This window comes from Ochotona princeps, chromosome 1 (assembly GCF_030435755.1).
Source record: "Ochotona princeps isolate mOchPri1 chromosome 1, mOchPri1.hap1, whole genome shotgun sequence".
Classification (NCBI taxonomy): Eukaryota; Metazoa; Chordata; class Mammalia; order Lagomorpha; family Ochotonidae; genus Ochotona; species Ochotona princeps.
In genome coordinates, this window is record NC_080832.1 from 28,311,467 (window position 1) to 28,330,477 (window position 19,011).

Sequence of the window (19,011 nt, forward strand, 5' to 3'; positions counted from 1 at the left end):
TTCAACTATAATTTCTTTAAGTAGTGAAAATCAAAAAGTTTCTTTGATAGCGTCCATCCTTTTTGGACAGAACTGGAAATACTGTATTTTACTAGAGGTTCTCTATCTAGTAAGAGTTATTACTTGGTTTTAAAAAATTTTTTAAATATGGTTTCAAGAATTAATCTATGTAATTCATCATGCTCTGGGAGAGTCTGCCCAGTGACAGGGGCACTGGCCAACCCTGAGAGGATTGGGCAGGAGGTGTCTGGCAAATCCTCTCGGTCTGCTTTCGGAGGCCAGGAGGCAAACAGGTAGTGGTTTTAATGCAGTGGTAGTGAGTTCAACAGGAGACACCATGCATCACTGTTTAGCACTATAGAGAAAGGAGTAATCCAATTAGATATGTTATCCTCATGAAATGCACCTAGTTATATGGCCTGGTTTAGAAATCTGTGTTGCCTATATAACATGCAACAATCCTGTCTATTCAGGAGTTCTCTAAATGAAAGTTTACAACTAGGAATCTGGGGGCCACCCTGCCCTCTTCCATACCACTATCCCACTTGAGTGCTATTCAAGTCTTAGGTACTCCAGTTCAAATCCAGCACCCTGCTTTATGGCCTGGGAAAATAGCAGAGGTTAAACCCAAGTCCTTTGGCTATGGAACCCGAGTGGGAAACCCCGAAGAAGCCCCTAGCTTCGAGCAGGCTAGCCCTGTTCTGCTCACTGTGGCCATTTGGGGAATGGAAGAAGTCTCTCTCTCTCTCTTTCTCTCCCTCTTTCTCCTTTTTTAATTGTACCTTTCAAATAAAAACATCTGAATAAATAAAACAATTAGGGGTCTAAATTTTGTTATGTGTGTTTTACAGGCTAACAAGTCATATAATAGCTACAGGTATTTTCAACTCTGCCCTCCAAGGGTGTTTGAATATTCTGAGGAATAAAGCATCCCAATTTACTTCATATTAATGTCTTTTGAAAGAAATCAAGTCTTTTGTATCATGGTCATTAAATAGCTTGAGAAAAGTAGAAAATGAGCAGGTTCTTTTGTTCTGGTCAACTCAAAATCAGCAGATTCTTGGGTGGGTAAAGCTCCTTCTGTTTCCCTTTCCCCTTTAAATAGTAATAATAACATTGATACACAAAGTCATTTTAGTCTTTTTAATCTTCAGTTTGAAGCCAGGATTTAACAGTTGAAAGTTAAACATTCTAAAGACTAATATTAAATCTATTTATAAGACCTGGTGCAATGGCTCAGTGGCTAAATCCTTGCCTTGCATGAGCCTAGATCCCATATGGTTATTGGTTCAAGTTCCAGCTGCTCCACTTCACATCCAGCTGTCTGCTTGTGGTCTGGGGGAAGGCAGTAGAGCATTGCAAAGGCCCTGGACCCTGTACCTGTGTCTGAGACCAGGAAGAAGTTCCTGGCTCCTGGCTTCCTATTGGCTTAGCTCCGACTATTGCAGCCACTTTGGGAGTGTATCAGCAGATGGAAGATCTTTCTGTCTCTCCATCTCTCTGTAAATCTGCCTTTACAATAAAAATAAATAAATGTTTTTAAAAAAACTGTCGTAAATGCAGTAGTGTCTAATAAGATTTGTCAGGTCCATAAAATGTACAGGGAAAAAAGTAGCATACTTTCCTTACTTTATAGAAAACTTCTAATTCATGTCTTTTCTTGGTTTAAATTTAAAATCTCTCCTCAGAATTTAAATTATATCTTTTATTAATTGACCTGAGAAAATGTGTCTAACATTCCCACATTCTCAAAACCGTAAGGCAGTACAACAACAAAACCTTTTATCATTAAATCCTTTTTTGTTTCAACTTTGTCATTTTACTGGTTGTTTGACTCTTTTCATTTATAAAGGAAGTTTCATTCATTCACATACCTGTGCCAGAAATGCCAAATCCTCATCCATTCAGTAAGTACCTGGTCAGTACTTACTTTGTCCCAAGTAGAGCAACATCCATAATGAAGATACTGAAGCAGGAATCCACCTGTCCATTTTGAACAACAGTAAAGGTCAGGGTTGTTAAAGTAGAGGGAGTGAGGAGAGAATAGATGACAAGAACCATTGGCATATGCATGCGATTTGCAAGGTAAAAGTTAATTATATTAGCTGGAAGAGACTGTTGAATGAGAAGCAACGAAACACTAAGAACTATTGGGGATGGATGCTTGCTACCCAGAAGGCAGTGAGGAATCAAGCAGATACAGGAAACTTGTTATAATATACAGGAAACATGTTATAATATATTCACATTATCCTTTCTGTACTTAAGCAGATATCTATGACCTTTCAAAGTATTATAACATTGTTAAAATCATTAATGCCTATGTTAGTGATAGATACTGAGTTTTAATTTAAGGACTAAACACAAAATCAAAGTTTATTGACCTTGCCAATATAGATGACAGGCTGTGATAGAAATATACCTGGCTGTCCTCAGATTGGACATCTAGAGCATGTCACAGAGCATGTGTTTTGGATAGACTTAACAGTCCCCTGTGAGCATCTCCTGAGGAAATTTATCAAATGCTAAAAATTGCTTGCAATTCTTAGTAGCTTTTAAGATAGACAATATAATAATATTTATTTGATTCTTAGTTAAAAGTCAAATTATTTGGTAGTTTAAAAATAAATTAAAGGTCAGCTAACCTTATAGACTTAATGAACCAGTGAACTTAATTTTCCGCTAGTATTTGAGATAAATAGTACAATCATTAAGAATTGGCACAGGGGCCCTGCGGCGCAGCCTAGCAGCTAAAGTCCTCGCCCTGAACGCACCAGGATCCCATATGGGCACCGGTTCTAATCCCGGCAGCTCCACTTCCCATCCAGCTCCCTACTTGTGGCCTGGGAAATCAGTTGAGGACGGCCCAAAGCCTTGGGACCCTGCACCTGTGTGGGAGACCTGGAGGAGGTTACAGGTTCCTGGCTTCGAATTGGCGCAGCACTGGCCATTGCGCTCACTTGGGGAGTGAATCATCGGATAGAAGATCTTCCTTTCTGTCTCTCCTCCTCTCTGTATATCCGCCTTTCCAATAAAAATAAATAAAATCTTAAAAAAAAATAAAGAATTGGCATAGCTTGGTAGATCTGCCCAGTAGGAATGAGTGCACAAATGGCTTACCCAAGGTCACAGGTCTAGTAATTGCCTGCACCAGTTGCAAGGAAATACAGAGTAGCTCCAGAGTTAGGGTATCAAGTTGTCCCTTGATAAGTATTTTTTCTAATTGTAAAGGATGAAAAACTAATGATAGAAAACTGTAAGCAGCTCACACTTCTGACTGGGGATAATAGTTTTCCCAGAAAGTTATTTTTCAGTAAATATGTAAAAGATGATTAATAGTTATTATTCAGACATCAATTTAAGTTTTTGCTATTTTTGGGAAATTGTGTAATAATTCTGGAGTTGTGTAAGGGGTAATTTGTTGGTTCATTTGCCTATTTGATGAAAAAGTTTTTCAGTAAGAACTTAGAACTTTATCCTGCTTTGTTTGTAAGATTTTGCAGTGTTCAAAACTTCTGAAGATTTGCATTCTTACTATGTGATCATTAAATCTTAATATTCTTCCTCCAAATATGAGAAGTAAAATAAAACATCTAAATTTACAACAATTCCTTCTTCGTTCTGAAAGCTTCATTGTATTTATGCTGAAAATAAGGGTACTCTCCCATATAATCATAGTGCTCTTATCAATTCTAAGAAAATTATAGATAACATAGCATCATCTGATAAAATTCATGTTCAGATTTTCTTAATGTGTTAAAATGTATCCAGCAATGTAACTGCTTGTTTGTTTCATGCAGCATCTAGTTTAGGTTTCAGTCTCGTTTAATTTCAGTTAATGGTCTAGAGTTAGCTCTTTTTTTATGACATTGACTTTTTAGAGTTTGGGCTGATTCTCTTATAAAATGTTCAGTGTTTTGGGTTTCCTATCTCACTGGTATCTCATTCAGGTTGAACTTTTTCAGCATTTGATAATGTGAGTTTTTTGGTGTCATACCAGGTGTTATATGTTAGCTGTTCAACGACTAGTGTTGAGAAGTTTAGTTCTTGATTAAGGTAGTGTTCACTAGATATCTCCATTGTAAAGATAAAAATGTTTCCTTTTTCTTTGCTGAGTAATCTATGGGGTGATACTTGGAAATCATGTGAACATCCTGTTCCCCAGTTCACTGTACGGTTTCAGCATCAATTGATGATCTTTAATTAGTTGCAGTAATGGGAAGGGGATGCAGAATGGAAATTTCCTAATGCCATCAGCCCTTCTGTATTTATTGGCTGTTATTCTGCAGTCAGCGAGAGTTTCATTATTCTTCCTTTCCTTCTCGATATTACAGATTTTTTTTCTTCCAAAATGTTAATACTTTTTGTATCATTTTCTTTTGTTGCTTATATTGCCAATTTGGCAGGAAAAAAAACATTTATGCTTATCCTCGTGTGCTCTGATATGAATGCATTAGCCCTTGAGCACTAACTTGATGTCGTAGGTTGACCTACCTTCTCCAGGAAGCTCTGATGCTATTATGGATAATGGAACTTAGGAACTTAGCTCTGGGACTCACAATACTCATTGTTAATAGCAAATAATTGCTTCTAGGGCTTTTCAGTAGGCAGATCTATGTGTTATTCAATTCTTGATTATGAATCTAATTCATTTTTCCAAATGTCCAACTAATGAACCTAATACCATGTGTTTAAAAAAACTCTTCATGTACCAATACATATGTGGATCTTTTCTAAACATTTTAATTTATTGATCCATGTCTATTCATGCATCAGCAATGGTACATTATTATTTTAGTACCTATAATATCTTATATATACATTACAGCATATGTTGAGTATGTTTATTTCAAGTAGTTGCTCTTCTATTTCCTCGGGAGCTTTCAGTCCTCTTGGATGCTATTATAGATGAATTTTAGACTAAACCTTGTCTGTTGCTCAAATGAAATCTTTTGCATGCAAGTTCATTAGTTTCCTACTTTAATGAAGAGAATTGACACTTACATGATATTATATTGTCTTCTCAAGAAAAAAAATAATGTCTTTTCACTTGTTCAAGATTACACATTTATCTTTCAGAAGTTTGAAATGTTTTCTTCACAATGTTTACACATTTTTTCTTCTCAACTGCTTTCCCAGGCCACAAGCAGGGAGCTAGATGGGAAGTGGAGCTGCCGGGATTAGAACCGGTGCCCATACACATTTTTTCTTATATTTATTCACATATTTTACCTTTTGCTCTTAGTAGTGGGGATGTCTTTTCCATTATATCTAACTTCTAGTTTGAATAGGTAAAGGATATTGATTTTATATATTAAATTTTTAAAAGAAATTTTTTATTTGAAAGGCAGATTTTTAGAGACAGAAGAGACTGAGAGGGAAAGAGCTTCCATCTGACAATTCACTGCCCAGATGACCACAGTGGCCAGAGCCGAGCTAATCTGAAGCTGGACGACAGGAGCCTCTTGTTGGCCTCCTGTGTAGTGCAGGGACTCAGTGCCTTGGGCTGTTCTCTGCTGCTTTCCTAGACCACAGGCAGAGAACTTGATGTAAGTGGAGCAGCCAGGACGTGAACTGATACGCGTATGGGATCCTGGCCCTTGCAATCAGAAAATTAGCCTACAGTGCACCCTGCCATGTTTGCATTTTGTATATTAAATTTTATATCTTGCTGCATTTCTGATTGTTCTGTTACTGGTTATTTAATTTTAACACTGATTCTTTTGAACTCTCTATTATATTTTCTGAGAAACATAGTTTTACTTCTTTTTCAGGTTTTTTTCAACCTTTTTTTTTAAATTGAAAGGGAGCCATAAACAGAAAGGGGTCATCATCTGCTGGTTCACTTCCCAAATGACAACAACCCAGACTACACTAGGCCAGTGCTGAGAGGAAGCAGTTCCATCCAGGTCCCCATGTGGGCAGGCCGTCCTCCCTCCTTCCCAAGGCACATTAGTAGGGACCTGCATCAGAACTGCTGATCCAGACCTGAGTGCCAAGACTCCAGCAGGCACTCAGGTGAAATGCCCAGTTTCAGTATCACAAGTACTGGTTTAACCTGCTGCAGTGCAATGCTGGCCCTTTCTTTTCCAGTTCCTAGAAAGAACTTGTGATCTCATTGCAGACAACTTTATGCTAAGCTTAGCAGAAAAGATCCATGCTTCCTACAGCTTTATTCCCCTGGAATATCATAAATTTTGCTTCATTTTCTTTCTTAGTCTCAGGTAATTGATGCCTGTCTTCTGTCTGTCCTGTTCAGAGATTCACAGGAACTTCAGAACTCGTGTGGGATGCGTAGGTATACTGTTGCCTGAAACAAACAACTCATTTTAAAAGGGTGTGGTGCGAGGGAGAGGGAGCTTCTCCTGGCACGGTCCTGTATGGTTAGTGGAGAGCACATGACCGTCTGTTGGTGACGGGAGAGATTACTCAATATCTGTCCTAGTTGTGGAACTGTTCCATATTCTTGCCTGTTTCTGTTTTGCAGAATAATCATTCTTCTCTCTTCCTTTGATCACGGTCCTGAGTTGGCAGTGGGTAAAGATTCAGGAAACTTTAAAATGTGATTCTGCTACTCATGTTATTCAAGTAAATGGGTCAGGGGAAAATGTCATGATTTGGCAGTGAACACAATGTAATATGAAGAATGTCTTCCAAGGAGCATAAAGTCTCTTTTATTATCTTCTGTAGAGTGTGATACTTTGTGGAAAACTTGGAAGATTATGCATTTCAGTTTTATAGTAAGTATAGGAATGTTCTCAAAGGAAGCAGTAAATTTATATTCTGGAAGAAAGTCTCAGAATATTGAGTCAGGCAGTCTGCTGACTGATCTTCTCTCTTGACACTGTTCTGTAGCATGTGAGTAGGATCGACTTAGCATAGGAGAATACATTAATTTCACCAATATTTGAGAAAACGCTTGGAAGGTTGCGTTTTTTGAGCCTTTGGGTTAGGCACATCAGGTGTAAAAGTGAACAGAATCAGCCACAGAGGCTAGAAAAATAAATAAGCAAGTCTTAAGGGTTTACAACTTAACTGCAAGAGTTTTGGCCCTAGAACTATTGTTCATTAGTTGCATCCCCTCAAGAATGTTACTTACTTTCTAATCAGTCTTCCATCAGCTGCTTCTCTCTCCAGATAGCTTGATCAGAAGTGGAGCAAATGGGTCATGCACTGGTACCCGTCGGGAACAGAGCATACCAGGCTGTAGTGGCTTCGCATGCTAAGCCACAATACTGGTTCCTGATTTGATTTCTGAAAGTCATGATTGGTTTCCCTTAAAATTGGGTTATCTTTGTTTTTCATTAACTATTTTAAAAATCTTTTTTTAATAAAGATTTATTTTATTTTTTTGCAAAGTCAGATACACAGTGACGAGGAGAGACAGAGAGGAAGATCTTCCGTCTGATGATTCACTCCCCAAGTGACTGCAACGGCCAGAACTGCGCCGAACCAAAGCCAGGAGCCAGGAACCTCCTTCAGGTCTCCCACGTGGGTACAGCATCTCAAGGCTTTGGGCCATCCTCAACTGCTTTCCCAGGCCACGAGCAGGGAGCTGGATGGGAAGTGGAGCTGCTGGGATTAGAACTGGCACCCGTATAGGATCCCGGCGTGTTCAAGGCAAGGATTTTAGCTGCTCGGCCACGGTGCCAAGCCCTATCTTAAAATTCTTAAAAGCTTTAAAAAATGTTGGCCAATTCTTTGTTCTCTACAATTTCTCAGTTTAAAAGTTGATTTTTATTTTATGTTTAATGTCATTCTGCCATCAACATCAGTGTCACTAACAGTTGTAGTTTATTTGCTGGTCCTTAGGTTGTAAGTTTCTTTACGACAGTTACTGGTTTGGTTTATCAACTCACCATTTGTGGCCAGATATGTTGTCTCAGCTGTGACAAAAACAAAGCATATTCCAAGTCGGCATTGTACTATGGCCAGTGACATGGGGTACAAGTTCAAGTCCTAACAGTATATTCCTACATACTTTTGTTGAAATAAAATAGAAAACAGCAGTAGCACACAGGGTAGTAAAATAAATGAAGCTGTACTCTTTTTAAGGTGTTCATGTTGTTCTTGAATTCTCTAATTTAGGATATACAATAATAAATTAATTTATAGATTGAACACTTGAAAATATTTTTCAAAGATATAGCTATAAAGCCAAGGGAACTGAAATGGCATAATAAGTATATTTTGGTCTTTGTAAATAACACAAAAAGGGAAAAGAAAGGAATCAAAATTCAGTGGAATAACAAGGTGATTAGTCTAAACACAGCTGTATCAGTAAATATACTGTCAGCAGTCTCAGCTTTGAAAGCAGAGATTGTCACTGGAATATCAAATAGCATATTACTGACATTGATTTTTTTAAATTTATTTTCTTCATTTCTCATTAACTGATTTTTTCATAAATATTTTTTCTTTTCAGATTTATTTGGAGCTAATTTAATTTTTAAAATGTTCCATGGTAACATAGACATTTCAACTAGAATGTATAACTGTGCAATCAATACAGTGAATAAATATATGTATAATTTGAAATATAAATACAAACACTTGTATCTTTATTTTATACTTCCCACAGAGTATATATATTATCAAATTAATTTAAAATAGAGATTTGGAACTTTTTTCTTTAAGCAAGTTCCTTTCTGTTGTATATTGTTGACTTCAAATTTGAATGAACATGTATGGTTGTATTTCCAAATTGTATTTCTTTCATATACAATCTAGATTTAAAACTAAAACTAAATCCACTTTTTAGAATTCCAGTTTTCCATACTGTCTTACTCTAAAGTTGAACCATAAAATATTTTTTTCCGTGTAATTGTATAAGCTTGAGGATGCAGAGTTTGAGGTGATATTTAGTGGACGTTTTTTAAGTTATTTTTACTTTTTCTACTTAAAATTACTTTTTTGAATGTGATCATCTTATCCTGCTCTGAGGAGGGCAGGAATATATAGAGGTATCAGCAGTTAGCATCACCATGTGACTTTCTAAGCCAGATATGCTGTAGAATTGGCACCTGAGCCCACCAGTCCTACGCTTCCATGCTGTGTGCTCCCAGCATTTCCTAAAGCTCATGACATCTTTAAAGGATTACGTGGCATGGCATTTCTGTTTCTGATAGCCAGTGACAGCATATGAAATTTCTTGCCATCCCAGATATCCTAATGCCATCCTAGTAACTCTTGGAACTGAAAGCTCCAAGCATAGAGAAGCAGCAGCCACATCAGGATAGTGCCCTGCGGGTAGTACATAGCTTTCAGAAGACACTGATAAAGAAGTATGAAATAATGTATTCTTCAGCTTATAAGACTATAGGAAATACTGCAGGCATTGGGAATCAGCTAGGGAAATGATTCTGGGACCACCAAGTCCGAGTGATGTTTCTGCAAAAGGCACTGTAGCAATTTCTGGAGACCTAAGAAAATGCAGAAGCTGTGAGAATTCACACTACTCCAAGGGTACAGGTTGATAAGAAGATAAGATCAAGTTGTAAGCATTATATTTCTGATTCTTACATTCCTGAAACAGTCAGTAGAGGAAGTGAAAACTTTGTTCAAAACTCAAAACTACCCCAAAATAATAGGCTGTGATCCTGCACACAATAGTAACTTGCATATCACTTTCCAGTCACACATAGATGCTGAGAAAGCTTTTTAATACTTTAGCAAAATTAAAACAGTCCTGCGCAAAACGTACCTGAAAAGAATCAGAGCTATCCTTGCATTTTTTGTTAAGAATAGTTCATGGATTCTGGTACAAGGCTACTTCAGTTTGGACAAAAAGTTTTTAAGTACATACACATTTTTTCATAATACGCATTTTCCCATTAACTTTTTAAAGACCCTCTACTGTGAATAATCAACCCATTTAAAGCACTGTAAAGCTCACCAGTCTTTATGTAGCCTATGTGTAATTCCTGCCAACAGTTCTCAGTCTCCTATCCCTGTACATTACTTTGAAACACCACTCCCTTTCCCAGTGGTAGTTTTGTGTGTGGCTTTAATTCATCAGGCTCTTACAAAACAAACACAGCTGTTGTCAATAGGTGTCAACCCTTCAAGAACACCAGAAACTATTATTCTGGTGAAGAATCATTTTAGGCCAGCCAGTGGTCCAGAAGACTCATAACAAGAATCTTTGTCACTTGCCATGGAAGGAGATCCACAGAATGGGTCTAGTTCAAGAAACTTTGTCACAAACTACAGCAACAGGGTTTCAGCAGCAAACTCAGCTTCCAAAGGAGTTTCTCACTTTTTGTGCATGAACAGAAGGGGATTATGGCAGATAGGAGAACACTTCACATGTTGAAGGCAACAGGAAGATGGCAGAATCCCAAATCCTGTGCTTTACCTGCTGAAGCACAGCTTCCAACAACAAAACTTGACTTATGCCTCAAATTTTCCCTCTTTACCTGAAAGTTCGTCAAGAATCCCCGGGAGCAGCAGCTAAGATGCCCCTTGGGATGCCTGCATCCTGTATTAGCATATCTGGGTTCCAGCTCTGCTCCAGATTCCAGCTTCCTACTGATACACAGCTCAGGAGGCAGCAAGTGATGAGTCAAGCAGTTTGGGCATTACCAGCTATTTGGGAGAGCCAGGTTGAGTTTCTGACACTGGAGTATTTGGGAACTGAACAAGTGGAAGTAAATTCATTTTGGGGATAAGATATTTGATGTGAGAGTCCCTGCAGGAGCCACATTGTGGCACAGCTGGAGAAGCTGCTGCCTGTGATGCCAATAATCTTTATCAGAGTACCAGTTTAAGTCCTGGCTGTTTCACTTCCTTTCCAACTGGAGTGAATCAGTCCATAGACGATCTCTATGTCGCTCCTCCTCTTTGTCACTGTGCCTTCCAAATAAGTAAAACAAATATATATGAAAAAAAAAAGATAATGAAGACTTGAAAGATAGCTGTGCAGTAGGTGTAGAGGATAAGCAGACTTCTCTTTGGTCCAGCAGCACAACTGAGGACCAGTCTACCATGTGGAGCTGGACTTCCTGTATTAAGCCAACTGCACAAGGACAGTATCCTAATAGAGGATCCCGATGTTGAAAATTATATTCACAACACATAACTACCAGATCATCCCCCCAAGGACCAGAAAACCGTCAATGCCATTTGCTAATTTAATGGGATATTAACGTATATGCAAATGTAGCTGTGGCCTTACAGGGACCTCTGAAGTTAAGTTATATTGAAGCATGTCAGAAGCCATCTAATGATCCATCTGCAGCTCTTGTGCAGCCACAGTGGAACTGTGCTCCATGTAGTGTCTGTCTCCCACCAGTGTTGGAAAGAATGGAGTTCCTGGGAAGTCCCTTGAGAAGCAAAATGAAAGCCACAGGCACAGGCCGGTAAGGAGCTCTCTGGCTTCCAAGGAATTACTGTTCAGGGAGCCAGCTAAAAAAATCAAAGAACAGAGATGCCGGTTTAACCAAAAGCACTGCCCCAGGACTCAGCTTATCATAGTAGCAAGGAGCAATATGTGCCACCTAGCTAATGAAAATAAAAGCAAAATAATAAACAAACAAACCCAAGTAGTGAGACTCTCTTCCTTTTAAACCTGAGCCATGGCTTACATGGAACTGTTTGGGAGGGAAGACGGGGACTAAGAAGGAACAAGGAGGAAGAACTTCCCGAAATCATGGATAGCATCATGAGCAGTAGATCCCCACAGTTCATCTGCAGTGATTTTTAAAAACTGAAGGATGCCTGTGTGTGTGTGTGTGTGTGTGTTGCAGCTGTGGCTGTCAATCAGCATGTTACTTCATTTGTTTCTCCCTGCCCTTGACTGCCCACCCTGAAAAGGAAAATAACCAGGCAACCTCTGGATTGTGTATCTCTGATTGCTTTGAGCAGTCCAGTCCAATCATATAACTTTCTAAATTTCAGAATTGTTTGTTGAAGCATTTGGCTCTTATGTTGACATGTTTAGAGTTGAAGATCCTGGAGTGATACAACAAATTGACTTGAGTGAGTTCTGTTGGAATTCAAGAAAAAAAGATTGTAACTGACAAAGTGTTAAATAGTGTAGAAGAGAAACTTTTTTTAATGCTTACTTTTAATTTAATTGAAAGGAAGAACAAGAAAAAGGAGAGAGATCTTTCACCCAGTGGTTGACTCTCCAAATACCCACAGCAGCTCTATGTCAAAACCAGCAATCAGAAACTCCATCGGGTTCCCACATGGGTGGCAGGGACCCAAGTGTAAGAGCTGTATCTGTTGCCTCATCAGGATGCAAGTCAGTATGGAGCTGGAAGCAGGCACTCTGATATGGAATGCAGGTGTCCCAAGCTGTCACTTAACCTGCTGTGTTACAACACCTGCCCTGAAGATTTTTTTAGAGGCTTAATCTGAGGAAACTGCTTTCTATATAGAATGCAATTATCACTTTATTTCCCTCCCATTCTCTAGTAATATAGTTTGGAATTTATTGACACCACCAGCAAGTCATGACATTTTTGAGTTAAAGTGAAAAAGATTGTTAAAGAAATCTAATGCATAATTTCTTGGTGAATAAATACATGAAGTAGACAAGTTTGCATGATAATATTTAGTGTTCTAAGTCATACTGTGTTCATTCATTAAACCTAGGATTTTATTTTTCTTTTCAGGAATAATTATAGTAAAACTACCCTTCATGTTACTGAGCTACATAGGTACAAATTGAAACTAAATTGTGACCACCGGAAAGCACCATTGTAACATTGCATAAACATCTTAGTAATATTTTTAAAACAATCTAAATGGAGGTTAAAATTATATTACTATGAAACTTTCCTTCCTGCTCATTTGATTGTTGGAGATTTATATCAGTGGATAACTGATAAGGAAGAGTTTCTGAAACACTGTACACTTCCCACAAGCCAAAAGTATTATTTTTTTGTAATTTATGGTTCAGCTTGACAAATAATTTCGATTTGGTGGATTGATAACATGGTATAATAATTACAGGATTTTAAATTATTCATTTTTATACAAATGATTCATTTTTATAATTTTTGGAAAAATCTGATAGGTGAAACATAATGAAATTATATTGATATTTGAAGGAGGTTTTTTAAAAATAAAAATGTTAATAATCATTGGATATATCTACAATAAAAGTGCTTACTTTGGTTTACTTAAGAAATGCAGCAGTTGGGCCCGGCAGCGTGGCCTAGTGGCTAAAGTCCTTGCCTTGAATGCCCCGGGATCCCATATGGGCGCCGGTTCTAATCCCGGCAGCTCCACTTCCCATCCAGCTCCCTGCTTGTGGCCTGGGAAAGCAGTCGAGGACGGCCCAAAGCTTTGGGGCCCTGCACCCGCGTGGGAGACCCAGAAGAGGTTCCAGGTTCCCGGCATCGGATTGGCGCGCACCGGCCCGTTGCGGCTCACTTGGGGAGTGAATCATCGGACGGAAGATCTTCCTCTCTGTCTCTCCTCCTCTCTGTATATCCGGCTTTCCAAAAATAATAAAATCTTTAAAAAAAATAAATAAATAAATAAATAAAATAAAAATGTTAATAATCATTGGATATATCTACAATAAAAGTGCTTACTTTGGTTTACTTAAGAAATGCAGCAGTTGGGCCCGGCGGCGTGGCCTAGCGGCTAAAGTCCTTGCCTTGAATGCCCCGGGATCATATGGGCGCCGGTTCTAATCCCGGCAGCTCCACTTCCCACCCAGCTCCCTGCCTGTGGCCTGGGAAAGCAGTCGAGGACGGCCCAAGGCTTTGGGACCCTGCACCCGCGTGGGAGACCTGGAGGAGGTTACAGGTTCCTGGCTTCGGATCGGCGCGCACTGGCCCGTTGCGGCTCACTTGGGGAGTGAATCATCGGATGGAAGATCTTCCTCTCTGTCTCTCCTCCTCTCTGTATATCCGGCTTTCCAATAACAATAAAATCTTTAAAAAAAAAAAAAAAGAAATGCAGCAGTTGGAGAAAATGATAAACATTTAAAGTGTTAATACCCTATGAATGCATTGACTTACAGTAAACACACTGAAAAAGTTTTCATAATTGGATAACAGTTTTAAAAAGTAGCCTGTCAAGGCCAATTTTTGGCAGTCACATAATAGTGAGAATACAACTGTGAGATATTGCCAATTCCTGCACCCCATGGTATTGGTTAACCAGTGTTCCATGCCATAAGTGCTGTCAGAGTTGCAATTCAGAGTTGTGGGAGTGCACCGGCTGAGGATGTGGACACTTCTGTACAATTAAAATCTAGTAACAAGCACCTTCATTAATTGAATATTTTCCAATGTTTTACTCTTTTTTGAAAAAGTGTTTTACACAAACCAGTGTTACTCTAAGAATATGAGTCTTTCCATCAAAATCACCTAAACATTTAAGACAAAACCTTGTTCATTTAGTCTTGCATTTCTTTTTAAAAACAACGTTTCTATTTTACTAGGGTTTTGAATTCAGAAATTATGTTTGTTTCATCTTTCATCACTGACTGTCACATAGCCATTCAGTAAATGTTAGTTGATTGAATGAAGTCCACTACATTATACTTCATTGGCTAACAATACATATTGAAAGAATTTAACAAACAAACAAACAAAAAAAGGACTTATTTATATGATAATCAATGCTTTGGACAGAGAAGGAGAGACAAAAGGTGTGGGGGAAGGATCTTCAATCTACTGGTTTATTCCCTGCATAGCAGCAGGGACCAGATCAAAGCCAGGAGCCAGGAACTTCAGCTGATCTCCCACATGGGTGGCAGGAGCTTTTTCCAGACCACTGGCAGTGATCTGAATATGAAGTGGAGAAGCCAGGACATGAGGCAGTGCCCATATGGGATGCCAGCATTACGGGTAGAGGCTTTACCTGCTACATCTCATTGCTGGCCCCTGGAAGTATTTTTTAAGTGAAACCAAACCTGTATGTGTTGTTCATTTTTAATATAATCTTAAAAAGTAAAAAGTGGTTATTTTGCGTTGATCTCAATCACTTATCATACTTAAAAGGAAAAAATGTAAATGCTTACGAAAGAGAGAAGGTAAAATTTCTTTTTCATCTGAGAACTTAGCTGATTGCTGTTAACAAACTTTACAGTTCCCACCTGTAGCCTGCTTGTGTCCAGCATTCGTGTTATTTGAACAGAGTATTCTAATATGCTACCTCAGATTAGTTTGCTGATGGATGGATATTGGAAAACTCATGAAACCCACATCCTTACTCACTTTTAACTTGAGCTAGCTAACCAGTGTCTATAGATGAGAATGCCATATGATATCTTTAGAGACTATTTGTTACAAATACATGTGTAGAAGACATTTGGTAGCAAAGAAAAATCCACAAATGATAAAAGGATGCTTTCCAAGATTAGCCATCCACATTATCATTTTATAAGAGAGAATCAAGGTACCACCTCTTTAAGCAAGGATGGAAGTCAGATAGTCCAAGAGAAACGCAAGTTACTTTAGTGTTTTGAGAAACAAAGGTAGTAGTAATTCCTTTTACAGCCTTTTGTTATATACCTTTATAAAACATTGATGGCCTCAGGTCAGAAATAAAACTTTTTGTGCAAGAAAAGCAGTGGAAACAAGGTAATGATAAAATCTGTGAGCCACTTGTGTCCTATAGACACATCTTACACTAGTATTGGACACAATGACTAGGAAAATTGGCTTAGCCAACCTTGAGTCAGGTGTTTAGCTAAACTCACCAAATGTTTCTGATTTATGAATTTACGATACAGCTCTAGGAATCCATCAGGCAAGGCTTTCTCCTGTTAAACTGGGTCAGTGATGTCTCACTGACTTAAATTTGTCTTCAAATAAAACGAACAGGCATAATAAGCGAATACAATCTTTTGTTTCCATAGGAATGGTCAGCGCAGAAAGAAGGCCTCGCAACCATCAGGTAGACACAGCACCAACGGTAAGCCAGTCATCATGAAGCTGAAAAATGATGCTGGTTACACTGACATGAAATGCCGTGGTAGAAAGCTCTTACAGCCTTGTTTTTGACACATGTTATAGCCTTGCAAGAAAATTACCTTCATGTTTTCTCACTAATGGAAAAAAAAATGTTCTAATTTAGCTTAGACATAGAAAAAATAAGATACCGGTTTATTTTTTGTAAGTACTTAATTTATATGAATGTTTTTAGGTTTATAGTTTATAATTCCGATAAGTTTTTACCTTTGTTGATTTATGCAAATGTATGCAAATATTTAGCATGTTGATTTATGTTCTTTTAAAGTGAATAGCAGCCTGTACGCTTGCATCATTTTTTAGGGCCAGTGTTTTGTAATAGTGAATGAAGTCTACTATGGTTCATTTCTCCAACAGGTTACTTTACTTTGAAATTATCAAAGTGAAAATTTTCTCATTTATCCCATTTCCAGTACTACCAGACAACACAAGCATTTAATAATTTTTGCATCTATCGAATTTTTGAAATATTTTGTAAGGAAAAGAAATAGGTCTTCCTTTTGGTCTTTAAATATATTTGTATGTAATATATATTGGTTGAGGGCCTGCTGCTATATTGGTTGAGTAGCCTTGTCGCTAAAGTCCTTACCTTACACATACCAGGATCCATATGGGCGCTGGTTCATGTTCCGGCTGCTCCACTTCCCATATAGCTCCCTGCTTGTGGCCTTGGAAAGCAGTAGAGGATGGCCCAAAGCCTTGGAACCCTGCAATGCATGGGAGACCCAAAAGAAGCTCCTTGCTCCTGGCTTCAGATTGACTCAGCTCTGGCAGTTGTAGCCACTGGGGGACTGAATCAGTAGATGGAAGATCTTTCTGTCTCTCCTTCTCTGTAAATCTGACTTTCCAATTTTATATATAGATATAGATAATATGTATACAGATATATAGATATTATGCTAGTTCCTAGGTGAAAGAATCAAAGAAAGTAGAAGAAACTAGAGTACATTTAAATCTTTCTTTTAGTTCCTATCATTTCTAGGCAGTAAGTCTTGTAAGTGTTTGGTGTGAATCACTATTTCCTATTGTGAGAGAAATTTGGCAACACCTTTTATAGAAAATAAGGACAGGAGCAGGCCTTGAGGTGCTTTAGCTGGGTTGTCTACTTGGGTTGTCCACCTCCAGACTCACAGGGTCTTGACTCTTCCACTTGTGCCCCAGCTTCCTTAGAGGCAGTTAACAGGTGACGGCACACGTGCTTGGGCCTGTGTGGGAGCCTCACGGAGTTCTGCGCTCCCAGCTTAAGCCTGGCTCAGACCTGTCTGCTAAAATATGTGCAGAATGAACCAGTAAAGATCTCTCTGTCATTCTTCGTCACTCTGCCTTCTACATGAGTGAAAATAAATGTATGTCACCAAATAAAAAGAAAGAAAGTATTAAGCTGTTTCAATTTTATTGATGATTAATAGTTGCCTCATTAGAAAATTGGATCCAGTTTCCGTGTGTAGTAAGTCTGTATGATTGGTTTAAACGTATTTGATATGTATGATGCCCTAGAAAAAGACCAGTGTGTGAAGAATTAGTCATCAGAATGATTACAAAGGTGTTTGGCTCTAGTATGTGTTTCAGCTATGCTTTAGTAACTATGCCTAAAAGTAGTTAGAATATTATGTGATTTTTCGTAAGACTAAAGAAATTAAAGAGTAGCAGTTGAGGACAATTATTTTAATGTATTTGAATAATCAACTAAGTCATTGGATCATTTTACATACTTTTGAAATGTATGTTATTCCTGTAGGCTTTCCTGTGGCACCTGTGTTTACATTTCTGTTTTGTTTGTACTTTCTGGAACTCAGAATGTGCTGCCTGGTAGTTTTCTTGTTCTACCCCTTAGGCTGACCATAGATTGCTATGCTAATTAAATGACGAAGTAATAAAACATAATCTACAGGAAATCATGAGCAAAAGTTGCATTCACATGTACAGTGGTGTTCTCATGATCTCAAAATGATTCCAGGAATTAGGAATAAATGTAATGCGTAATCATTTAGGTATTGTTCATCTTGTAACTCTGCTTTTCCACTTGGATTATGAAATGGTAGTTCTAATGTGCTAGTAGCATTTCTACTCTGTGCAGTCAATCAGTTTTAATGAACTTGGTATATATCCACACTCCCAAAACGCCAGGTTTTGAGTTGAGCCAAGCCTCCTGTTTGATGTTTTTCTGAGAAAGGGTTACCTGGTCTTCTCCTAGCTCTTCTCTATGAAGAGGGATGTGTACTGATCTCTTTCTGCTACATCCCTACTCTTCTGCTCATGGTTAACCTTGGCTCATTCTTTCTCCATAACTTTTTCTAAATAAAATTGCAAGCTTCATCATTATCCACTGCCCCCAAGCCCCTGAAAGAGGTGAAGTCTGATTTTCAGAGAAAAATAATTTTGCCTAATTCCCAAGCTTCCATGTATGTATTTTATTATTCTTATTAAAGGGTTTAAGAGAAGGAACTGATTACAGAAAAGGAAATAGGAAAGAGTCTTTCTAAACATTTAACAAGGTGGGACATTACTAAGCCAAATTTTGTACTCCACTGGCCCAATAAAGAAGAAATCCCATGATTGAAGTCATTCTCAGAGCCCTAGGGGAAAAGCAGAAAGGAAGTCAGCCAAAATTTCAGAATGACTGAGGTTGGGGCTGGAATGTAATCCTGTCCTCACAGCTGTTCCTCGGTATTTCTTTGAAAACCGTCCTCACGCATACCCTCCATGCCCCAAGTATTCCTGGGAATGGCTTGGGTCTGGGAGAATGTTAGGTGCTGGCTGCTAGTTGCAGCTGTTCACCATCGCATGGGAAAAATGAGTACGTGAGGATTTCTCAACTTCTTCTAGGGAATGATGTGCTTCCTTGACATTCCAAGTTGGAATTTTGAATGAACTTTTCAGTAAATATATGGTTATAGGAAACAGTTTGATCCTATAGCACTATAATGTAATGGCAGTGTCCCTTAAGTAAATATAGATTAGCCTGAGAACAAAACCACCTCTGTTCCTTAGCTCTGTATTCCCTGTCCCTCTCTTTAATTTACTTGTTTCCTTTTTTATTTTCATTTATTGCATGAACTTTGATTTTGGTGGC

General features: G+C 38.4%; 1 protein-coding gene across 1 annotated transcript in view; it reads left to right on the forward strand.

The window, feature by feature from the left end:
• The window catches only part of AHI1 (Abelson helper integration site 1), a 193,350-nt gene that overhangs the window by 101,418 nt on the left and 72,921 nt on the right, over positions 1 to 19,011 (forward strand). The window contains exon 21 of the mRNA XM_012927595.2: positions 15,827 to 15,882. Coding sequence (XP_012783049.2) covers positions 15,827 to 15,882 — 56 coding nt within the window. The remainder of the gene's footprint in view (positions 1 to 15,826; positions 15,883 to 19,011) is intronic.